This window comes from Schistocerca americana, chromosome 2 (genome assembly GCF_021461395.2).
Source record: "Schistocerca americana isolate TAMUIC-IGC-003095 chromosome 2, iqSchAmer2.1, whole genome shotgun sequence".
Taxonomy (NCBI): domain Eukaryota; kingdom Metazoa; phylum Arthropoda; class Insecta; order Orthoptera; family Acrididae; genus Schistocerca; species Schistocerca americana.
In genome coordinates, this window is record NC_060120.1 from 604609128 (window position 1) to 604635553 (window position 26426).

The 26426-nt window shown below is 38.6% G+C and overlaps 2 protein-coding genes across 2 annotated transcripts; both read left to right on the forward strand.

The window, feature by feature from the left end:
* Positions 1–1432: 1432 nt before the first annotated feature.
* On the forward strand, positions 1433–4018 carry LOC124595582. Its single transcript, XM_047134374.1, has 2 exons — positions 1433–1839; positions 1954–4018. The coding sequence occupies exons 1-2, from the start codon at positions 1575–1577 to the stop codon at positions 3570–3572; spliced, it is 1884 nt and encodes a 627-aa protein (XP_046990330.1). The 5' UTR covers positions 1433–1574; the 3' UTR covers positions 3573–4018.
* Positions 4019–18078: 14060 nt separating this feature from the next.
* Positions 18079–19256, forward strand: LOC124596438 (transcription factor Adf-1-like). Its single transcript, XM_047135573.1, has 2 exons — positions 18079–18325; positions 18609–19256. Exons 1-2 carry the CDS (start codon positions 18193–18195, stop codon positions 18884–18886), a joined length of 411 nt encoding a protein of 136 aa, XP_046991529.1. The 5' UTR covers positions 18079–18192; the 3' UTR covers positions 18887–19256.
* Positions 19257–26426: the final 7170 nt, after the last annotated feature.

A 26426-nucleotide genomic window follows, 5' to 3' on the forward strand; every position in this document is an offset into this window, starting at 1 on the left:
TTTTCATTATTCAGGGTGAATTAGCAGCTTTTGCACCACACATATATTTGCAATTCGTTTTGGTCATCTGATGACTTTACAAGATGGTAAATGACAGTATCGTCTGCAAATAATCTACGAGGGCTACTCAGATTGTCTCCTACGTCGTTAACACATATCAGAAATAACAGAGGGCCCATAACACTTCCTTGGGGAACGCCGGATATTACTTCCGTTTTACCCGATGACTTTCTATTACAACGAACTGTGACCTTTCTGACAGGAAATCACGAATCAAGTCTGTCAAGGAGTTCCTTGAAAAATTAAGCTGATTCTCATTGTATTGCTGATAGCGTTTGCTTAAACTTATGGACTGATTTTCTTTCAGGTTCATGAACATTTATTTTTATCTGTTATTACTTTTATGTTGCAAGTTCATGTACTGACACGTTCCATAACCTTGGAGATTTGCTCCTCAATTTGGTCCTACGAAACTTGACATGTAAATAAATAAACTGAGGCAATATTCCATAGGCACACAGTTTTGTTAGAAGATGCTTGTGAGGAACGGTGATCCCCTGTCGATAGCACTCATTACTTCATGAGTATAAAGAGCTAGTTGTATTCCGCAAGAACAATATTTTCTGAATCTGTGCTATGTGTCAGTAAATCGTTTTCTTTGAGGTACTTCATAATGTTGGAATACAGTATATGTTCCGAAACCCTATTGCAAATCGACATTAGTGATATGGGCCTGTAATTCAGTGGATTACTCCTATTTCCCTTTTTGGGTATTGATGTGACTTGAGCAACTTTCCAGTCTTTACGTACGGAACTTTCTGAGAGCAAGCGGTTGTATATAATTGCTAAATATGGGGGAGTGTCTCCCGACAGTACGCACTTGGCTGTTTTGACGTTTACTGACCGAAAGTTGGTTTCACGTGACGAGGCATCCTGTTCGAAGACGCCATTCATGTTGATGTTTGCCTTGTGCTCCATTTAGCTGCTTTCGTTGTTTGTTGCTGCTTCTTGTTATTTCGTTGCTGCTGTTCCGTTTTGTTATTGTTTAGTTTGTTTTAGCAAACATGAGTGATTCCCAAGAAACGCTCTATAAGTGTGAGGAATGCAGTTCCGAGTTTAAAATGCGAAAGAACCTCTACGCCCATATGAGGAAAGTTCATGAACTTGATATCCATGTGTCTAAAAAAGGAAAAGGCAGTGAATTGTGTCCCCAGTGCGGAATTGCATTTATGAGATGCAGTTCATTAAAACGTCATCAAATAACTGTGCATGGCATGAAGTCGGAGGAAAATAGTCGGAAATGCCGCATTATTTGCCCACAGTGCTCTCTCTCGTTTCTCACCTATGACACACTGAGAACACATATTCAAGAGAACCATGACGTTAGTTTTGGGTGCCAGGAAATAGAATTTGGTTGTCTTGCAGTTTTGTTTTTTATATTTATTGTGTTTGTCACGTTTTAGTAAATTTTGTTGATCCCAAGTACATGACTTAAAAATACTGCCTTAACATTTTTTTCAGACTTTGAAGAGTGGAAAATTTCTTACGAAAAAGTAAACCATGTTCGTTATGTAATGAATTGTTCGGAGCAGGAGCGACTAGAAAAACGTGTTCGATATTACCACTGCCATCGCTCTTTCAATTTCAATTCTAAAGGAACAGGTGCCAGGTGTGTCAAAAGTATGGGCACGAATAAAATAGGCAGTACTTGTCCATCCAACATGCAAGTGACAATAACAGAGGACAAATGCTGCTTAAAATTTTTTCCAAAACATATGGGACACACCCAAGATGTTGGAAGAACATTTCTGCATGGGAACGAGAGGGCAGAGTTGGCAGGTAAAATGGATTATGTTACACTTATGTGCATGAAATTATCAAATTTATTTGTGTGAACAGACGTAGGGTCTATCAATGTGCTTCATTTTTATTTCCTTTTTTTTCTTTTTTCAGGACGGCTGTCACAGAGTGTTCCTGTTGGACGAGTCTTACAAGATGTCCGAAGTGCACCAATCGCTGCAAGTGTGGAGAGAATCCATCTCCTTGAGAAAAAAGATTTGCATAATATAAAAAGGGATTTTGATATTGGTTATGCAACGAAGAAGCATGAAAATGATGCAGTGAGTGTGAAATTGTGGGTTGAAGAAATGAAGAGAGAAAGTGACAACCCAGTACTGTATTTCAAGCAGCAAAAACAAGTGGATCCTAATTTTCAAGATGAAGACTTCATTTTTATTATAATGACAGACTTTCAGGCCGAACAACTTCTAAAGCATGGAGAAGATAAAATATGTGTGGATGGCACTCATGGCATGACTGCATACGATTTTCAACTTTTTACTATTGTCGTTGTTGATAGATATGGTGCTGGAATGCCAGTTGCATTTTGTTTTTCAAATAGGGGAGACATGTGCTTACTGTCTTTTTATCTCAAATGTGTGAGAGAAAGGGTGGGCACTGTAAAGACCAATGTGTTTATGTCTGACGATGCACCAGCATTTTATAATGCATGGTCAGCAGTAATGGGACCTGTGCCAAACCAGTTACTGCGTTCTTGTTATATACAACGGAACTGGTCTCAGAATTTAAGGAGAATTTCTGGGGGTAGTGAGAAAAAATCAGCAGTGTTTAGTTCACTAAAGCGACTTCAGACTGAACTGGATATAGATGTTTTTAGTTGTAGTCTGGAGAAAGTGGTGGAAGACTTATTGAATGATCCGGATACTGCAGAATTTGGCAGGTACTTTCTTAAGATGTACTGCCAGCGAGTGGAAAAGTGGCCGTATTGTTTTAGGCACCGATTGGGCATTAATACAAACAATTACTTGGAGTCCCTACATAAAGTCATTAAATACAGTTACCTAGAAGGGAAAAAGTGCAGAAGGCTGGATAAGTCATTAAATGCTTTGTTATGTTTAGTGAGAGACAAAGTATATGAGGGCTTAGTGAAGCTCTCAAAACGTAAACAGTGCTCTAGGGCGTCAAGAGTGAAAGCAAGCCACAACGATAGCTCAGCTATAACAAATGGGATGATTTTATGCAGGGGTGAAGGGTTGTGGGAAGTGCTTTCTTCCACTGGTTGTGAAGTGTATGTTGTAAAAAATTCAGAACTGATATGCGAAAGAAAATGTTCACTTAAGTGCAACACCTGCAACATATGTGTACATTCGTATAAATGCAGCTGTTTAGACAACATTTTAAATTTTAACATATGTAAGCGTATACATGCATGTGCCAAATCATTGTCTGGTGCTGTCCAGGAGAGTGAACAGTGTTCCTTGCCCTCTAGTGCAGACAATGAATATGTGTCAGCATTGCTTTCTGGCAATTCAGAAAAATCTGCTGACACATTTGAACAGGATGTGATGTCTCACTGTGAAACTATAGTTGCACTCAGCAAAGGAACACAGTGTGGACAGGAGACTAAGGCCAAAGTATTGAAGGATCTGAAGAAGATCATTGGTAATCTTAATAAAGATTTTTCTTTCTCAGAAGAAAACACAGTAAATGTGAATGCCAAGATTGAATCTCAGGCTAGATTTTTTTCCACAAAGCAGAGAAGGATTTTGTGAGGGGTGATTTAAGTGTTAAAAAAAAAAGTAAACTCCAGGTTGGAATATCAACAATATTAGGAAAAAAATAGTTTGCCACTCACTGCAAAGGTGACATGTTGAGTTGCAGACAGGCACAATGTAAAGAATGTTACACATTTAGTTTTTGGCCAAAGCCTTCTCCAGAAAACAAAACACAAACAGATTAACACTAGCAAGCACACATGACCAATATCTCCCACTGCAGATAGTGGAGGTGTGTGCAGGGAGTGTGCTTGCATGTGTAAATCTTTTTGTGTTTTCTTTTCTGAAGAAGTCTTTGGCCAAAAGCTAAATGTGTAACAGTCTTTACATTGTGCCTGTTTGCAACTCAACATGTCACTTTTACAGCGAATAGCAAACTATCCTTTTCCTAATATTGTTAATGCACATAAAGGTGGTCTTGTACATTATGTCAATTTGTGTGTGTGTGTGTGTGTGTGTGTGTGTGTGTGTGTGTGTGTGTGTGTGTGTGTGAGTGAGTGAGTGAGTGAGAGAGAGAGAGAGAGAGAGAGAGAGATTCCATGTAGTTGAAGGTGAATAAAAATTTAAATTTACTTGTTCATTTTTTGAGTTTTGTTAATCATGGTATACTAAAATAATGCTGTCCCACCATCTTGGCTCATTCATTCAAACTGTATTCTATAATTCAGTGATATCTAATTGTGTAAATAAAACTGAATTGCACAATGAAACATTATAATTGGTCTGTATCAGTGTTTGGTAAAGGATTTGAGTTAACAAAAGACAACAAGGAAAGTAATGGAATTTGACATGATTTTACTACTGTGTTTGAGCACAAAAATCAAGGATTTAGTGTCACGCTACAGCAAGTCTTAGTTTCTATGTAAAAGAAAACTGGCTAAAATTCTCAAAAGTGCTTAAATGTCATGTCTGTTATGACAAAATACTTTACCACCCACAGAGTTTGCCTGTGTTGCGACATTTTTTGGTCTTCTGTGGATAGCTATAATCAAATTTGGTTTTGATGGTCTGAAATAACTCTTTAAACGCATTAATTACAGCCATTTCTTGTAATCCCACCTGTGAGCTACTGCAGTTAGCGCTGTTTGAAAAGAGTTTAATGTTTCCTTGTTAATGATCCTTTTTGTGAATACATAATTAGAATGCTAGGAAACAGCTGGTTGATTATTCGTTCTCTTTGTATAAAGTCCCATGACTAGTGCTCTGTTGGCAGACGTCATTGGGTCAACTAAAGTCATCTCATAGTCCCATGTATTTAGATTTGGGATAACAGTGTCAGGGCAGGCATCACCTCTGGTTGGTAAATGACATGCTGCAAATAGTCCATAAATTGTTAACAGATTCATAAATTTTCCTCCTTAGAACTCTCCTTGCAAAAGCGTACATTGAAATGAACACCCAGTGCAATTTCTGATTTCAAGTGCATAAAATAGCACAGCCAAGATTCTATTTAGATGAGAAAATTTTAAAAGTTGCCATCTGGAGAATGGTATACTAGACAACAATTATTATAATAAGATTTAATAAGTCCGAAGCAGCCAACTCAAAATCTAGGTCCACACAGTAGCTTTTTAAATCAATTTCTTTAACACTAGATTTTCTGTTGGTATATTTAGATACATCACCGAAGGAAGCAGGTGTTCTGCACCATGCACTTTTTGAATTTAGGCATTCAATTCAGTTATACTACCCTGCTTCTTGTGCTGATAACCAATGTTTACATACACAGTAAAATTGGCTTCACTTCTATAAAAAGTGATAACACATTAAGTTTAGTTCTAAGATACAGGCATTATGGGAGTAACTTTCTGAGCACTATGTGACCCGTTTACACTTAATTCTTCTTTCTGTTTGTCACAGAAAAAATTATTTCACAGGAATATTGGCGACACTATGGAATAAGAAAAACGATACATAACAATATTTTTGGTCCATGTAGCATTATCCATTACATTATATCTAAGATCAGGGTAAACACTTTCAAGATTTTCACCCCTTTTTTTTTTGCTGGAAGCTAAAGACGTTTTCTAAAGTTGTACAAATTATGACTCTGTTCAGGTCTAGCCATGATCTTTTTTCACCATACAGCATTCCTTATGCAGGTTTTCAACAGGGCTGGAACTATACTATGGCTACTTAAAAGCCGCTTTTCGTCGTCCAAAATATTAAAAATACTTCATATTCCCCAGTTTGGTCCCCCTACATGTAAATGCTAAATAAACCGAGGTAGCAGACTTATGAGCAGTATAGCCTTGGGTTAACCTTTTAACCACATTTATTTCCCATATTTTACGCACATTTCGTTATAACAACTAAGATCCACAGAAAGAAAGGGGGAAAAAAACCTGACACTAATCGGCAGAATATTTCGGCGAATCTGTACGCACATATATCAATTACGTAAATTTCAGTATGGGCCTACTGCGGAAATTTTACACTATTCTGTTTATTGAACATGAAGGACTAAATCATAAGATGGAAATTACTTCGTGCTTAACTAATTCCTTCAGTATTCACGTGTGCAACTCGGTGATCTCCATACTGATGCAACTGCACTGCATGAAAACCGTCCTCGCAGCAAAGTGTTTACTGAAGGGACTGTCACGTGACTTCCGGCAGTCAAACGTCAAAACAGCCAAGTGCGTACTGTCGGGAGACACTCCCCTAAATATGGAGCTATTGCATCTGCATACTCTGAAAGGAACCTGACTGGTGTACCATCTGGACCGGAAGCCTTGTCTTTATTAAGTGATTTAAGCTGCTTTGCTACACTAAGGATATCTACTTCTATGTTTATCATCTTCGCAGTTGTTCTTGATTGGAATTCGGAAATATTTAATTCATCTTCTTTGGTGTTTAATAACTCTGCTTTGGTGGCACTGTCATCAGTGACTTCACCGTTGTTATCGCGCAGTGACGGTATGCTTTATATATGACCAGAATCTCTTTGGGTTTTCTGCCAGATTCCGAGACAGGCTTTCGTTGTGCAAATTATTAAAAACATCTCGCATTGAAGCACGCGCTATATTTCGAACTTCTGCAAAACTTGGCCAATTTTCAGGTTTATGCGTTCATTTAAATTTTGCATGCTTTTTTTCGTTGCTTCTGCAACAGCGATCAGACCCGTTTTGTGTACTATGGGGGATCAGTACCATCACTTATTAATTTATGTGGTATATATCTCTCAATTGCCGTCGATACTATCTCTTTGAAGTCATTCCATATCTTTCCTACACTTACGTGATCAGAACGGAAGGAGTGAGGACTGTCTCTTAAAAAGGCGTTAAGAGCATTTTTATCAGCTTTTTTTAAATATATATCCTTTGCGTTTCTTTTTGATGGTTGTAAGAGTTACGGTATTCAGCCTAGCTGCTACTGCCTTGTGGTCGCTAATCCCTGTATTCGTCACGATACTCCCTATTTGTCCAGGATTATTTGTTGCTAAGAGGTCAAGTATGCTTTCGCAACCATTTACGCATCGAGTAGGCTCATGAACTAATTGTTCAAAATTATTTTCTGAGAAAGCATTCGGTACAATTTCGGATGACGTTTTATGCCTGCCGCCAGCTTTAAACGTACAGTTTTTCCAGATTATCGAGGGTAGATTGAAGTCGCCACCGACTATAATTGTATGATTGGGGTACCTATTTGAAATCAGACTCAAATTTTCTTTCAACTGTTCAGCAACTATATCTTCTGAGTCGGGGGGTTCGTAAAACGATCCAATTAATAGTTTAGTCCGATTGTCAAGTATAACCTCCACCTATACTATTTCGCAGGAACTACCTACTTCAATTTCACTACAAGGCAAACTACTTCTGACAGCAATAAAACTCCACCACCAAATGTATTTAATCTATCCTTTCTGGACACTGTTACATCGTTTGAAAAAATTTCGGCTGAACTTATTTCTGGCTTTCTATACCTATAACTATTTGAGCTTCAGTGTTTTCTATTAGGGCTTCGAGCTCTGGTTCTTTCCCAACACAGCTACAATGATTTAGAACTACAATACCGATCGTTTCTACAACTACCGTATTGTGTTTTACCTACCCCCTTTCAGACGGACACCCTTTCTGTGGTTTCCTGAGACACTCTAATCTAAACAAAACCACCCAATCCCTTCCACACAGCCCCTACTACCCGTGTAGCCGCTTCCTGTATGTAGAGGACTCCTGACCTATTAATCGGAACCCAGAAACCCACCAGCCGATGGCACAAGTCAAGGAATCTGCAGCCTACACGGTCACAGAACTGCCTGAGCCTCAGATTCAGACCCTCCACTCGGCTCTGCACCAAAGGATCATAGTCGGTTCTGTCGATGGTGCTGCAGATGGTGAGCTCCGCCTCGATCTTGGAAACGTGACTGGCAGTCATTACCATTTCTGCTAGCCACCCGAAACCAGAGAGAATCTCCTCCAATCCAAAGCGACACGTCATTGGTACAGACATGGGCCACCACCAACAGTTGGCTGCACCCTGTACTCTTCATGGCATCCAGAAGCACCCTTTCCACAGCCAGAATGACTCCTCCCGGTATGCACATGGAGTGCACACTGGCTTCCTTCCCCTCCTTGGCAGCCATGTTCCTAAGGGGCCCCATTACGCGCCCAACGTTGGAGCCCCCAACTACCACCCTCTGTGAATGCCCAGACCTTGCAGGCTGAGACCTTTGTTGATCTGTGATTTTTTTGTGGTCTGGCCATATACCTGGGTCAATTAGATCTATAATTTTGTGTTTGCTACCTGTCCGCAATAAGTCAGCAACTGCTGTCTCAACGTCATCTTCCTGCTGAAGTAACACCATCGACGAAGGCTGTTAACAATCATCTGAAACTTGAACCATCAACTGTTCAATCGAATTATCTTGAGCATTCAAATTACAAGAATTGTTCGAAATACCTGAATCAGAGTATCAGAAGTATCAGTGGAGCTTAATGATGCATCTGTTTCATGAAGCCATCTTCTCATCCTGGAAGCCGATTTATTTATTTCTTCAATTTTATCCTTAGCTCTTTTTCTGTTTTGAGCCCCAGAAAGCTTCTTTCTTGGTGCACTCATCATTTGCTCTTTACTACCTAAAATATAAATAAATATATTTTAACACTGATGTAACGTTCTTACATACAAAATCATGACAATATTGATATCAAACACGCAAGTTTTATTTTAGCCTCTTTAGGGCCAGTTATACAACCTTGTGATAATTCTAGGGATAGGCTAACCACTGTATAAATAGGGACCATTCTATTCTCTGGTTAGTTATTCCTGGAATAGCATACCCGTCCAGTTAGATTGACAATACCAGCCGAGCACGCTGCATAATTTCACGTATGTCATTCGTATTTAAAACCCCTTTTACACGGTATACTATGGAATACAAAACTGAAGCAGTTCGCCTAGCATACACGTCTGGAACTGGAGACCCGTTCACGTCTACCGATTACACAATACACGTGGGATATTCATCGTGTGAATCCGCACATGGGCACTAGATGGAATAACTTGCAAAACTAGAAGGGGAATGAATGATTTCTTATAAAGCCGTAATGACGGCCACAGAAATAATTTAGTTGTGGTTACATGATGCATTTCGCATGAATAGCCTGCTGAAATGAGTTCACTTTCTAGTAAAGTAAGATGCCTCAAGCAAAGCAAGACGGTTGTTCCACTGTCTCGTTCCCCTTACCTCACACCCTGCTGCGTCCACAGGTTCACCAGCACAGCCACGGATACTTACTGGTTTTATAACCCTTATCTACAGATATCCATGAAAAGGACACGGAAATCCTCTTGGAAACCGCAGTTCCGCTTTTGAAACCCTTAAACATGGGTAGAGAAGAAAAAAGAAAGAAAAGATGCCCTTTATTGCTACAAACTGTTATCTACACATGAGACCTACAGTGGTCGTAAAGCAGATCCACTGCATGGTGCTGTGACCTGAATTGTGTGACATTCTTGTCATTATTTCTTTCCGTTCACATCGTTTCGGTATCAGACGCAAGAAGTGGGAGACGGCATCCACAGAAGAGTGCTGTGCGAGAGGAGTCTGTCTGCAGTGAGGGCATTGCATTGGGAGGGCACGCTCGTGAATATTGCAATAATGCCTGGGAATACTTTAAACGAGAAAAAGACGATGTTGGACTCTTGCTACCTCTCACTAAAATCACTGACAAAACCATAGTGGCATTAAAAATTCACAAAAACATTGTTTTGAGAATATGGAAGGAAAAGTGCGGAGCAAAAGAAAGTGAAGCTGGACCATCTCACCTTAGCACACTAGGAAAAAAGAAGCAATTCGAGATGTGTGTGACGAATATCGACAATTTTGAGGGAGATTCTGTTCGGTGTCATATTTACAGTAAATATTCAGCAAAGGAACACTCGACCCTTGATAAACTGAAGGTTTTCTTAGAAGAAGAGGAGCTTTTCAGAGGTAGCAAATCGTCTCTGTGAAATGTGGTGCACGGCTTGGGCTTCAAATATTTAAAAAATTAATGGAAGAACGGTCATAATGGAAATAGGTGACACTGTAGCATGGCAATGTCAATTTTTGATGATGATATCAAAGGAAAATTTTAATGATGTTTGGCTACATGGAGACGTGTAAATGCAAGCCATTCAATGATTACAATCTGGACAGACGATTCAGTGTCTGATATCATGCCATAACTTACTGGAAAAGGTAGCAGACTGATTCTTCTCCACGCAGGTACATCTGCAGTATTTACAGAACAATGTATGGTGTTACTTGATTTTATTCATACTGGATCAGAGGTCGTGGTTGTCAATTTCAATGCCAAAAAATATATCGGGTCAACCACTTGTTTATAGTGTAAAACACTAAGATTGACATGTTTCGGAAGTCAAGCTTCCATCATCAGAATAATAAAAAGTAAAAGAACCTGTTAAAACTCGCTAAAATGGAACATGCACCAGGCACAATAAAATTGATAATAAAATTAAAACATTTTATTATCAATTTTATTGTGCCTGGTGCATGTTCCATTTTAGCGAGTTTTAACAGGTTCTTTTACTTTTTATTATTCTGATGATGGAAGCTTGACTTCCAAAACGCGTCAATCTTAGTGTTTTACACTATAAACAAGTGGTTGAGCCGATATATTTTTTAACAATGCATGGTGTTATTTAGATCGAAAAACACCGTCGAGTATCACGAAGGAATGAATAGACACATTTCAGCAATGGTTTACGGACTCGCTCCTATAAAACTTGAGCAAGCCCTCAGTAATAGTTACAGACAATGTCGCATATCATTCACCTAGCCTTGATAAGGCACCTACAGTTGCTTCCAAGGAGCAAAACATTATCGACAGGGTACAACGAACAAACACTCCCATACCAGACGACTGTAGAAATGGTAAATTGTTGGACCTCGTGGCTCAGAGTAAACCACCTTTGCGTCTGTATGTTGTCAATGAACTGGAAAAAGAATATGGCCATAGGGTCCCCAGATTGGCACCATACCATTGCCACTTTAGTTCAGTTCAACTCGTATGGACTCAAGTAAAAGGTTATGTGACACATTATTTCATTGAACTCTGACAGCATTTCGTGTGACACTGAAGAAAGTGAGAGTGATTCAGAAGTAAGTGGTGTGCATCCATCAGTGATAGTGTTGTATTCACCATTCAAAAATTTCTCTGCCTTTTCGATTTATTTGTTACTTTGCGATACACGTGTGACTGAACGCTGTTCCGTCTTGTTACTGTTATTTGTCTATAAAGCGTTATTATGGTATCTTACTGCATCAACTTCACTATAGCAGCATCCCTTCACAGCCCCATTACGTACAAGGACAGAATAATAGTCTGTAAGTAGACGACTTGTTTCTTTTTCGGCGCACAGACTGTAACTTTGAAGATATTTTGGGGCTGATGGATATTGTAAACAAGCTCCAGAGCGTAGGCCTAGTGGAAAGTATGAAAACCGATACAGCTTCACACAATGAAAATGTTAGTGTAAGACTTTTACCTAGGAGTGTGTGGTAAATGTATGTAAACGGTAGCAGTCTATCTTGAAATTAGTAAAAAATCAGGTATCTGTTGATAGATGAGTAAGAGATCGTTCTATTTTTTTAAAATAATGGATGGGAAAGCATATGCAATAGTTTAGTTTATGAACGACTTCATGCAGATTGATAGAGCAGCTACAAATAGGCCTACAATCCTTTAAAGAAAGCAACACCTAAGTATTTTACCCAGAAAACGGATACAGACTGACAATGGCCCATACATGGAACATAAGTTCTAAGATCTGTACACTAAAATATACGATTTGATAAAAGTTATCAACATAAGGGTGCCACAGTATGATCGATTCAGAGGCAACAACATTTCATCAAACGTAGCTGTGTGGTAACAGGCGCCTAATACACAACCTCTGACAATAAAGTTCGGTGAATAGTCCTGTAACATTAACGTAGGTAAACTATGAACTACAGTTACCTTACTGTACTTCGAAATAGTCCCCTCTCATAACTACGCACCGCTGAGTTCTGTGATACATGAACTGGAAACTGCACGAAGTCTTCCTTTGGGATGGTCTTCAAAAGCGGCGTCACGTGTCGTTGGATGACAGGAATATCGTCAAATCTCTTTCCTTTCACAGCAAGTTTGAGTCGAGGGAATGAGGATTGAGATCCGGCGAATATGGTGGATATTCAAGTTGCACTACCCCCTTTCTTGCCAGGAACTCTTTGACGATATTGGCTGTGTGGACGAGCGCTTTTGTGAAAAAAATACCAGGAACTTTTTTTGTGCCTATTGGGGTCATACCCAGCGTAGACGTTGCATGAAACAGGTCAAAATTCCAGCGTACCGTGCAACGTTCGAAGTTGTGTCCTCAGGTAGAAATTCCTTATGGATAGCGTCTTGACTATCGAAAAAGGTGATGAGCATAATTTTGATGTGTGGTTTTTCGGCTCAGACCTTTTCCCGACGAGGTGGTGTTGTAGAACGCCATTCCATGCTTTGTCGTTTCGTTACAGGGTCGTACCGGAGACACCAGGTTTCATCCACCGTGACAATACTGTTCAAGAAATTGGATGTCGCATCCACCGTTTCGACAAAATCCTATGATGCCTCTAAACGCGCCTGCTTCTGATCGTCAGTTAAGTGATGTGGCACAAGACGACAACACGTTTTCCTGTTCCCTAATTGCTGGGTAAGGATTTGTCACATGGATTCACGATTCACCTGCAGTTCATCTGCTATCAAGCGCACAGGTAATCGACAGTCGTTCGTGACTAATGTCCTCACTTTCTTCAGTTTCAGTTTATTGAGCACCCGTTTTATCATGTACAATGATATGGGATTTGTCATATGTTACATACAGAAAAAATATGAATAACAACATATTATGTAAAAACTATCAGTGAATAATCTGAATTAAATATATGGGCAAAACAATTATTGCTTACATGATATAAATTTGTAACAATATAGGAAACAAATAAGTTACATATATTCTGTGTATAATGGACAGCAACAAGAAACAATGATTATAACGCTCTATATTGACAGATTAATTAATTTTTGTGTGTACATAAAAGAGTCTACCCCACGACACATGTTTGTATATGAGTAACTTATAAGATAGGTGAAGGCACGCTATATTTCTGAAGAATTCATATATTCACTAACACTGTAAAAACTATTACTGATTAACATTCTTTTGAGTTCACTTTTAAAACTGCTCAGCTGCTGAATCCTTTTTATTTTTAAGGGAAGAGCACTATAGAGAATTTTTGGGTGGTATATTGCACTCTTGTTGTATTGGGCTTTCTTATGCACTTCTCTGTGAAATTCATTACTCTGTCTTGTTGTATAGTCATGGAACTCACTGTTTAAAGAAGAAAACTGGGGGTGAGACTTCAGAAAGCATATACTTTCATAGATGTAAATGGATGGAAGAGTCATGATTTTATATTCCTTGAAAATTTCCCTCCATGGATCTGTAGGTGCAGCTCCTTTTATGATTCTTATCGCTCGTTTTTGAATAATAAAGGAGCGTTTTGCCTGACTTGAATTGCCCCAAAATATGACACCATATCGCAAAAGACTATGCATAAATGCATAATATGTACACAATACTGTTTGATCACTGCAGCAATTTTTGAGCATTCTAAATACATAGCAACATTTACTTAACTTTTTACTGAGCACATCTATATGCTTGTCCCATTTTAGATGCTCATCTAACCAAATTCCTAAGAATTTTGTATTTGGCGTTTGTAGTATATTCTGTTGGCCTAGCTTCACAGTTATATTGGGCTTCATATTATTTGAAACATGTCTGTAATTCATCCATAATGTTTTCCCCTCATTCACAAATAAACTGTTGTCCCTGAACCATTTACTTGCTTCAACTGCTGTTGTTTCAATTTTGCTGTTAAGGTCAGTCTCATTCTGAGCTTTAATAAAGAGACTTGTATCATCAGCAAAAAGTACACAATCAGCTTGTGTTAAATAGTTTGGCAAGTCATTTATAAAGATCAAGAACAACAGGGGTCCCAACACCGATCCTTGGGGCACCCCATAACTAACTTCCTTATAACCAGAAAATTATGACTTTCCATCATGAACTATTTCTACTTTCTGGGATCTGCCAGATAAATATGACTTAAACCATGCATGAGCAGTACCACGGAGTCCATAGCAACTAAGTTTTTCGAGCAGTAGTTTATGATCAATAACGTCAAAAGCCTTTGATAAATCTAAAAAGACCCCACAATTTACTTCATTATTATCAATGGAATTTAGGACAAGTTTTAGAAAGTTGTATATAGCTGTTTCAGTTGATCTATTCTTTCGAAAGCCATTTTGTTCATCGACCAATATTCCACTTTTTTTTTTAGGAAAGTAGAGAGTCTTCCATACATTATTCTTTCTATAATTTTTGAAAAACAAGATAACATTGATAAAGGCCTGTAGTTTTTTACATCATAATGATCCCCATTTTTGTATAATGGTTTTATAATTGATTGTTTCAGCTTTCTAGGGAAAGTGCCAGACTGAAAGATGCATTAATTATATCTACAAGAAGAGGAGAAATTTATCTGCTGTGTTTAATGATTTTGTCTGGAATGCCATCGGTGCCACAGGATAATTTATTTTTTAGTTTGCTGATGGCATTCTCTACCTCATGTACTGTTAATGTTTTCACCGACGGCGGTCGCCGGTCGTCCGCTACGGGGATTGTGATTAACACTTTCTCAGCCTCCTCGAAAACAGGCGAACCCCCCCCCCCCCCACACACACACACTCTCTCTCTCTCTTCATGGACAGTGCTTCATCCCCACAAACACGTAGCAGCATTGCATGCATTTCTTTCGGTGTCTTTCCAAGCTTATAAGAAAACTTTAAATTGATCCTTTGCTCATTCATTGTCCTGTTCTCAGCTCAGAACCAACCCACTAAACAAGCACTTCGTCCAACAGGCCTAACACGGAACAAACACTATGCTCATCTGAATTACGGTGGGGGCAGGTTTACAAAACCGGCCGCTAGGCAGGTACAGCATTGCGAATCGCCAGTGTTGCCCAATCGACCGTTCTTTCTTCATTCACCACACTTTATTGTCAGAGGTTGTATCAGGAACTTTGAAGTGCGATCTGCTTCATGAAAAATGTGATTCTTTTCATAGTCTTAATGAAACTGTGAGAACAAAGATATCATAGGGATTGATTTATCTGACAATACTAAGGCCATTGGCTAGCTTGCTGTTGTATATATGTCTTATGGTTATAATGATTAATTCATTACAGTAACTGGTGTTCTACCAAAAGTACATTTGCTGAATTATTGATCACTATTTGTGCTTCCGATTTTGCAGTTCCTGAGCATGCAGAAAACCAATTTCTATGTTGTGTTGGTTATTAATTATTATATTAGTGACATATATAGAGAATAAGTTACCAACAGTTTCAATGAACAATCATAAATCTTTTTATTTTACTGGGGTAGACGTGCATCTATGCACATAACCAAACTGGATGCTGTTGTTACAGTTTGAGGAACAGTAACAGTTACTTTCCACAGCAACTGAAAATGGCAAAGTAATATTTATTTATTTAAATAAATAAATTAATAAATATACATAACTTTGGCTTGTGCAATCATCTCCAACTGCTATATGTAGTGTGGGAGGCAGGGTGAAGCAGATGGATACAAACACTTTCACTGTTCTCTTTTATTGTACAATCCTCTTAAAACAGACAATTTTATTTGCATAATAAAAATACTTGTTCTCACATGCGAAAGAACTAGCAGAGTTGTAGATGGTGCTGTTTCAAAAGTAACATGATGAGAACCAGAGAATGGCGGATCTGTTGGCATTGTGTTCAAAATAAGATTTATGTAAGAGCGATCAAAACAAAAGCTAAATTAATCCCTATGCATTTGTTTATTTTATTTTCCTTTAATTACAACAGACAGCTGAAATTATTAACAAACCTGCCTCTTGGGCACGTTGTACAACTGTCATGCACACGCTCACTGCTTAGTTACCAGTATCAATAAAGTCTCCAATGGAAATAAGTAAATCACCTGAGGAAAGGTATTTTGGCGTCAACAGTAGCGATTAATTGGTGGTACAGAGTTAGTTCTGACAGAAAGGAAAGAATTCTATGTGGCAATTCTCGATGTCAGAGGTAAACTATAATTGACATTTCACTAACTTTACAGGAGGGCACAAATAAGTTGTTACCTGTAAAGTAGCCAAAGACACAATTACGAACAGCTACATCTTTTGTATCCGTGACCACTTGCCATTGATTACCACATGGGTTCTGCTTGCACATGCGATACAATCACTCTGCTGAATTTCTTCTCTGTGAACCATATACATACAATAGTTTACCACTAAGAAGGTACGACTTAAACAAGCCACATGTGATAAACACCTCAAAATCGTCATTTTTGCTCTTAGTGATAGGTTACCTCTGACGTCCAGAGCTTGTGACAGTTCAAAAGAAATTTAAAAACACTGCTTGCCAGTCACCTCCTCTACATGTTACGATTATATATATTTAGTAACTAAACATTCCTGTTAGCTGAGTGCCAAATATCAGTGATCTTAAAGCAAAAAACGTTTATTTTGTGATAAATGTGGTTGTTCTTACGTGGATAATACCAATTATTAAGAAACACAACATCTATATTCCGTATCTGAGGAAGTACCTATCACTTGTTCTTTTTTGTAAATAAAAGAAATGATAAACTTCGCTTAATTAGGCACAAATAGTTAAGATGTTTATGGGAACAACGCTAAGTGAGAGACGATTCTGTTGCTCTGAAGCATTAATCGTCCTTGGAATAATTAACTTGGGTAGTAGAAGTGGCATTTTCTGGCACATAAAAGACGCAATAACTCACTACGTCAACAATTGTGGGTCCTAATATTCTCATTAAAAGACAGTAAGTTGTTCTGACACTGCTGTACTGTTTACAAATGGTTCATTCCGAATGGAAGATATACGGCAACATTATTTTCTGCAACTGACATAATGTGCCTGCGTTAAGTTGGGAAATTAATGTTCTGTCCAACGGTTTCTACATGAAAAATCAAAATGTCGTTGCCTAATACTAAAAAGTTGTTAATACGAATAGTACCCAAGACTGGTGTCGTTTCTCGATTTGATTACGTCTATCTGCTGGATAAAACGAAGTAGCTCTTTCCAATATTGCAGCAGTTGTAACACATGGCAAATTGAGTCTGTTTTGGCACAAATGGTAATTTTTATGTACCTCATTTACATAAATAACATGACAGAATATAATTCATTAAGTACCAATATTAGATGCCTATTAGGCCTACTACAAGCAAAAAGTTTAATGTTTGGAAACAGATTCACATTTGATTCATACGCTCCACTTTCTTAAGCATGAGATCGAAAAGTGGCAGAACGAAATTTTTATATACATTTGGAACAGTCATATTCTTTCACATAATTTGTGTGATGTCTGCTTTTTCTTCGTCCTCGTTCTAACAATCTTGTCATCACTAATTCTGTAACTATTCCTGCCATTGTCAAACATTCTCCAGTTAACTTCGCTTACCAGCCAGGATCATCGGTTCAGTTATTTCGCGTTCTCCGCGCTATTCCGAGAGTAGAACTTAAGCGGCTGCTAACCGATGACTGCACAACTGGCCCTCAGTAGTGTAGCGTTCTGGCTAAACATTTTCTGTCAATATTTCTTTTTCTTGGATACACCAAGCGGATAATACGTAATCTTCCTTACCTGTTAAGTCTTATTTCCACTCTGGTAGTCTGAATCTATGGATTCGCACACCCAGTCAACCATATAAACAACGACTAGCATTCACGTGTTCTGGTTTAGGCTAAATTTACACTGCCCGCGATGCGATGCCGAGCCGAGCGGAGCGATGAAGCGCTGAAATCGCGTGGCAATGGGCAGGCTTGGTTTAACAGTGGCAACAGAGCGGTGCCCGTTTAGACTGCAGGCTGGGCCGAGCGATGTGATGCGGTGCGATGCGATGACTCCGCTGTAGTCGCAACCGAGTTTGCGTTTCGTGCGAGTGTTTGGAGAGATTGCTTGTTTGCGCTTGCGTCTGAAGTAATTGCTTGCTTGCAATGGACATCGAAAGACTAATTAACAGTGTGCGTGAACGCCCTGTGTTGTGGGACCAGAAAAATAAATATTACTACAATAGGGATTTTGTTCGTCAAGAATGGAATGAAATAGCTGAAGATTGTGGAACAGACAGTAAGTACAAAAAAGTAAAATAAATAGCTACAAGACTCCAAGAAATAAGTAACACAAACAACTTCATTTATTATCTAATTTTAATTGTGTATAGATACTATTACAGTATTTTGATAATGAAATGACGTTCACAATAGTTACAGTATTTGATAATTTCGACATGAAATATATTTGCGTTAATGACTGTTGACATAGTTTTTGAAGGCCTCTCCGACACTCCTCGCTCTTCTTGAAGCACTACTGTTTGCTCTGTCATTTTGGAATTTCACGTCTATATTTTCAGGCGAGGAACTGAAGAATAAATGGAAGAGCCTACGTGACAATTTCCGCTCAGAACTCAAAAAAACTCGTGCTGAACGTTCAGGAGACGAAGGTGGCATGCCGCCTTTCCAATCCAGTTGGCCGTGGTTCGAGCTAATGACCTTCCTGACTGACGTAATGACGCCCCGGAAGACCAAGACTAATGTTCATCACAGTAAAAAAACAGCATCGCAACACGAGGACGCACACGACGACGTACCATTTTCACCAGCTCTTATAGAGAGAGAGTGTTTCACCTGATGGAACCAACCAAGCCAGCTCTTCAAGACTGTCTAAGTTCAGAGGGTAGCGTTTCGATGCCTCCTCCCTCACCCACCCTACACACAAACCAAAACAAGAGGTCCAAGAAATCGACAAACTGAGTTGCTAAATATAGAGAAGCAAAAGTTGAAGGTAATTGAGCAACAAATGTCGAAATCAGAAACGCAAGATGACAGCTATCATTTTGTAGTGACTTTGCGAAAACTATCACCAACAGCTCAGTTGAGAGCCAGGATAAAAATTCAGCAGGTTCTTTTGGAAGAATTGGAACAATCAACGACTTCCACTGCACATTCGTTGACGTCACCCTATGCACCTGAAAATCCAGTTGAAATCGTAATTGCTGGAAATCCGCAGAATGAAATAGTCATTTCTGAAATTCAACCTGATGACATTGTTATTTCAAGCCATCAAGATTCTGAAAACTTTGATACTTAAGTGAGTGAACTGTGATGTCTTTTACTTCTCATTGTCAACTATGTCAAAATTTATTAAAAGAAAGTTTGAATCTATCACAATTTTCAAATTTTTCATAATAAAATGATTGCTGTAAACTTACTATTGTACTTACCTGATGGTGATCATAACTTTCTCTTCAGGGGTAATAGCCATTCTGAAATTTGTGTTTTGCTTCTGTAATCTATTTGAAACAGACGACATATAATCAAGTGTCTCTGTACTCATTCTGAAATAACTCCAAAATTTATCCTCATCTTTTCTCAAGTCACTGTACAAATGATGAAATTCTCCTAAAGCCCTCCTCTCCTTGTTGATTTCATGCACCCATTCACGACTGCGTTGAATTCTCAGAGCACTGTTTTCTAATAAAAAAGAATTTACTGGGTCGAGGAAACACAGCATCGCGCCGAGACTGCTCAATTGCTGGCCAGATCGCGCGCGCGCTGTATCGTGTGCAATGTAAACGCATTGTATCGCTTTGGCCATTATGCCTCGCATCGCGTCGCGTCGCGCCGCATCGCATCGCAGGCAGTGTAAACGTACACTTATTCGGCTCAGCCCCCATAACACCGTCCCCTTTTGTTTGCGATAATTTTTTTTATTTTATTTCTAGATACGGCGGGAATCCCCCACGAGGTATCACGTGCACTGAGCACGCATTCAAAAAAATCAACTTCTGATTCGCTCAGAAATCAACTTAGTATGTGTTGAAAAATGTTCAGAAACCTACTGGGATGCGTTTAAAAAGCATATGAATAATCGATAAACCAAAGTGCGCTGGATGCTAGGCGTTTTGCTAAACATTTTTCCTTCTAGAAAATGAATTTGGCGCTCCGCCGAAATTGCCGCCGGTGGCATATACCCCCGTTTGCCGCCGCCGCCATTTACATATTTATTTGCACATTTATCATCGACTTTCCATATATAAGTGGGAGGATATTTATCCTAGTGAAGTTTATTGTTTACCTGTCATGTTATTCCCAAAACAGTGGACACTGAACAAATAATTGAAAGCAAAGTTAAAAAATCCTTTTGTGCTGATTCATAGATTTGTATAAAAATGCAGTTTTTTTTGTTTGTCACAAAATATTTCAAAACTGTGTCTACCTTTCACATCTCTAATGTATAAATTGAGGGAGCGTATGAAACCATTCTCTAATTCACAAGAAAATATTTTACTTTTGAAGGCCTTAAACTGATAACTATTTCCATAATATCCAATTTAACCAGTAACTGTGTCTCATCAACATGACTTCACACAAATTTTCCTAGGCTGAATTTTGGTAAATGTGTTTTCAAGACTTGCAGATATCCACTAAAAAACCATGGCATTGCCCATAATGAGTCCATCTTTTTTAAAATAAATTTAATTATTAAACTTGAAGTAATTTTACTTAAGATTAGTTACAAGATGTCAATGGATTCCTCACTCTCATTATGACAGTTAAAACTGATCATCTCTTGTCATACTTCAACTACAGTGACTTCAAGTGGAATATTATTTATTTTCCAGCACACCTTCAATTCTCACAAGTCTGTTTTTACTTGCCCAAACATGTCTTTGGATTTCTTGGAACCCTCTCTGAACTGAATTAAAAGTCACACCTATAAGAGTGCATGATGTCAATTATTTGTTTAATTCTGCATTTATAAATTTCATGTCCAACTACAGGGTGTTCCATTTATTTGACGACCGCCTGCCTGGGGTATTGCAGGCCGGCCACAGCAGCTGCACCTGACAGTCAAATGGACCTTGCGGGATGGTATTATGCCCCCTTTTCCGTTAGTTTTAGTCTGAAGGCCATACAGATATACTTGCCTTGTTTGGCAGCATCATTCGAGCAGACAAACAGGCCTCACGAGTAACACTGAAGTTTGCAAATGCAACAACGGCAAGAGATGATTCATATGTGCGTATAGTCTGCTTGTACTGTTCAGAGATCATGAACAGAAGTTTCCAGGTGCTCGAGTTCCAAGTCGCTATGGAGTTCACAAATTAGATAATAAATTTCGTGAAGTGGGGAGTGTTCAATGCAAGAAGTGCAAACAATGACATACAGTGCTCCCAGAAGCTGGTCTCAATGACATTACATACCGTCTGGAAAATTCCTCTAAGTAGTCTCTCAGATGTCTTTCTCAGCAAACACAAACATTTTGCACCTCTGTACGAAGAGGTGCTAAGCTGCTTGGGCCAAGGACCTTTAAAGTATCATCAGTACAAGAACTTCGACCTGGTGATCCTGTTCACAGGCTTCAGTTTTGCGAATAGGTTTTAAAACAAGTGCATAGCAGTGAAATGAATCTTTACTTCATTCTGCTTTCAGACAAAACTAGGTTCCATTTACACGTTTATGTTAATTCCCAAAACTGCTGACATTGGAGCGCAGAGAGACCTTGTGTGTTTCATGAGGAATCCCTTCATGATCAGAAAATAGGGGTGTGGTGTGCAGTTAGTGGTGAATGAATAATAGGCCCAATTTTTCTTAATTACACAGTTACAAGTGAAAGATATGTGCAAAACATTTTGAGACAATTTTTTAATGAACTGAGTGGAACAACGCAGCTTCACATTTTTTCAACAGGACTCGGCAAGGGCTCATAAGGCCATTATTTCTTTACACACAATTCACAATATGTTCAATGAAAGAGTTATTAGTAACAATATCTGCCCCGCTCGAAGTTCCGATTTAACTCTGTGCGATTTTTATTTGTGAGTTGCACTGAAGGACGAAGTGTAGTCAACAAATCCTCTCACACTAGAAGAACTCAAGTATAATATCCGTGAATCAATTAATTCAATATCTCAGAGATAATTAAATCATGTGATTGATAATATCTTGAGTAGATGTCAGAAAGGCATGAAAAATAATGGCAGGCAGTTCCAGCACCTCCTTGCGTGAGTGCAAGATTTGTTATATTTTATATGTAGCCATTTTGTACCACAATAGTAGATGGGAGACATGGCTGGGATCTGATCAGCAGGCAAAGGAGCACTTGCTGCCCGGCATGTAATGCGCCGCACATGCAGTCATCAGATAAATGGAACACCCTGTAGTTGGTTAATTCAGTTTCCCACTAGTGCTAACATGAAAACTTTCAATGTATTCCTGTGGGTCCATCGCAAAATTTTAAATGTTATTCGAAAAGACTACAGATTTTGTAAAAGTGGGCATGAATTTTTTTCCCCTTTGGTTTTTAAATTATATTTAGTTACACTTCTGCCATATTGTAAATACTATTGACCTTGCTCATAAAGAATTAAAACTAAAATACAACAAACATTCATGATCTTTGTCATTAATAAGCTAAGTTTTCTTTGCGTGCAAAATACTCAGCAATAATCTGGAATTGCAGCCAGCTGTAGTTTATTACGAAGCATAACATTTCATCCGTGTACCTGCCACACCTTCAGTTGACACACTTGGAATATCAGCTACAAATACTAAACAATTTAATAGTGTTCTACAATTTTACCACATCACATTCATAATAAGACTGACCTTACTTCCAATGGGACAGCATCCTCAGCTACAAAACAGCTAAACTTGATTGTATTGTGGGTTACTGTCTGGTGTGACATTAGGACTTATTTGGTTTCTATACTGCGTTCTCTCAGAGTAAATGGTGTTAGATGTAAGTAGTCCACACCATATGGGCAAAGTATTCTAGAAGATTTAAGCCTTCCACAATAGCAAATTTAAATTTAAGGAGTCATTAGAAACACACAAAAAAATCTGTACAGTTTGTCAGAACATTATCCTTCTCATCCAATGCTGGTTTTTTGCTTTACCTTATTGCGGTCTGTTAATCTATTGCATAGAACAGCCATTTTTCCTTAAACCTGTCTTTACGTGGGCAAACACACCTAATCAGAAACTCTGTGCTTTATTTACCAACACCTTCCTGTTAGTCGTGCCCCTTTACCATCCACCCATTTGCACAGCACATGAGGTGGTTTATCAATTTCTACCAGCAAACATTTTTGAAGTGCACAGAACTAGTGGAAAGTTAAGCACACTTGTGGTTTGTGACAGACGTGTAAATACAAACCCACACTAGCGTCCTTACAATAAATTGACCCAGAGAACCACCATCTTAAACGTAAACAAAACATTCAAGAATTACAATCAGCAAACTTTTTTCAGAGTCCCCAGTAAACTCGTGTTTAATGAGTAGGGCTCATATTCTGCAGAAACTACATTAATTTGTCTTCATCATGCAGCCACACTACAGAAGTGTCAACAACAAATATAACATTATTGGTTTGTAATTCAGGGCTCCATGAAGTTAGACAAACTTGAGAGGTGGGGGGACTAGAAATAATCGTAACAGTGTTTTAAACACATTTCAAGCAGTATTAGGACATCAGTTTGTACAACATGCTTTAAACAGAATTTTTTCTCATCCAGCTCTGTAATGTATTAATAAAGAAAGACCTTAACATATACATAACGCTACTTTTTAAAATGGTATGGAAGACTCTGGCACAATGTAGCTAATTTAGGAGTAACGTTAACCACTTAGCTTACAATGTCGTGAGAGAGACATAGCGTGCCGACTTGGCCAAACATCAACTATACGTATCGGAGACATGGTACATTTACTGTGCCGAACAAGCTTATGTCGCGTGAGAGATGTCGTCGGTCAGCCGTGCCAAATGTAAACAGAACGCCTCTGACATGTTGCGGAGCCAATCAAGTCAACACGTGTTCTTCGCCGCATTCGGACCTGCTGACATTACAAAAATACTTTCACAATATTCCCGACATGTAGCAAACATGTTCACGAGGAAAGGGAGACATGTGGTGGCATAGCCAACAATGATTTTGCAGGATATTTTGACAGTGGCAGTGACGTTTTACCTCCTGTAAGAAAACGGTGTAAGCGGCTGGTGACTGAAGATGATACTGACGAAGAAGAGCAAACCTACCAGCAACAATCAGAGTCATGGATGTGGCAAAAGGAAGACAATGAACCAACAATCTGTACATATACGGAAATTCCCAGAATAAAGGAAGCAGCTTTACAGCACATGAGTACAAGCATAAGAGAATTAGATGTTTTCTATGTAATATTTAATAGTACATTTTGGGAAAACATTGTAACTGAGACTAATAGATATGCACAAGACGTACTCAACAATGAACAGAAGAGACGAAAAATAGACCAAAAGTGGTCTACTATCAGCTGTAATGAAATAAAAATATACTTTGCACTATGTATAACCATGGCTAAAGTTAGGAAACCATCGATTCAGATGTATTGGTCCAGGAGGGCCGTTATAGAAACACCAATATTTAGGAACACAATGCCATTCAGGAGATTTCTTCACGCAAGTAGATTTCTGCATCTAGTGAATAACAGTTTAGCCAACAACACTGTTAAGCTGTACAAACTAAGGCCAATCGTAGATATGTTCAATCAAAAATTTAAGCAAGTGTACACAATGCAAGAGAATATTGCCACTGATGAATCATTAACGAAATTTAAGGGGCGCTTATCCTACAAACAATTTAAACCATCAAAAAGAGCGAGGTTTGGTATTAAAATTTATAAATTGTGTGAGTCAAGTTCAGGATACTGTTATGATTTTAAGATATACACGGGTAGTGACAAATGTGATGCTAGTGGTAGTGCATCTGAAAGTGTAGTTCTAGAACTATCACAGTCGGTATTACACAAAGGGCATACTCTATATTTAGATAACTGATTTTCTTCACTGAAACTTTTCAAAACTTTCCTCACCAATAAAACTAATGTGATGGGAACAGTGCGGTCAAACAGAAAAAATATGTCCGCAGATTTCCTGAAGGCAACATTAAAGAAGGGAGAATATACAGTGAGGAGTTGTAATGGAATATTGGCACTAAAACGAAAAGATAAATGAGACATTTACACACTTTCCACAAAACATTCAACAGCAGAAATGATTGCCACAGGCACACCTCTCCACAATGCGTTGTGGAAACCAAAATCTGTCTTAGAATACAATAGAGGTGTGATTGGAATTTATCACCAAGATCAGATGCTTGCATGCTTCTCTGTGATGAGAAAATGTATGAAAGGATACCACAACATATTCTTTTACCTACTTGATGTTGCTCTATTTAACACGTACATTTTGTATTACAAAATACATTGCGGCAAACGACAGAGCTATGTAGAATATAGGATTCACATTGCAGAATCATTGTTGAAAACTACACCTTTACTGGAATTTATTGGAAGGGAAGCATCTGGCGATATACCACAAAGACTGCACGTGCAACACTGGGCACATTTTCCCCAAACATATTGATCCAACACCATCAAAAGTAAATCCAGCGAGAGCTTGTGTAGTGTGCAGAAAGCATAAACGACGCAGCGAAACAACGTGGGAATGGAAAAGTGCAGGGTTGCTTTACATGTGCCAGATTGTTTTGAACGATATCATACAATCTAAAACTATTAAATTCGTGTACACGTCATTGTGAAGACGTGTTTGAAAATGTTTGCCAACGTACTAACGTAACAGGTCTCAGAATGTTTTGAACAAAATATTACACAGTCTTAGATCATTGCAGTGTTGTGAATATTATTATTAAGATGTATTTCATCAATGGATGTTTGGTTATAAAGGGAAATAAAACATCTGTGACTATATCGTTGCATTTGAGACAATGAATGTTTAGTTTCCATTGGGCAACTAATTGTAGTTATTTATGATACCTGTAGAAATGTCATGTTACTGGTATCTCACACATGTACCTCCAAATCCCGAGGGCGTCTGCACGACTTCAGACGACACCAGGGGTAGTGCACCGCAGCCTTAGCGTGTTTAAGTGCTGGGAATCTGGAGGTGCATCCGTACCTTGCAGCCACTTACAGCTCACACTAACGAAACTTAAATCGTATGGCAAAGGGTTAACAACTGGCAAGCCTGCCAACAACTACATATCTCTACTATTTGGTGAGCTGCTACCTTTACACTTAAATTAACTAGTTATTGCATAACAAAGTTTTTTTCTTATTTTAATACTTGTAAGAGAGAATTTAAAGGGCAAAAGTAAATTCACAAAAA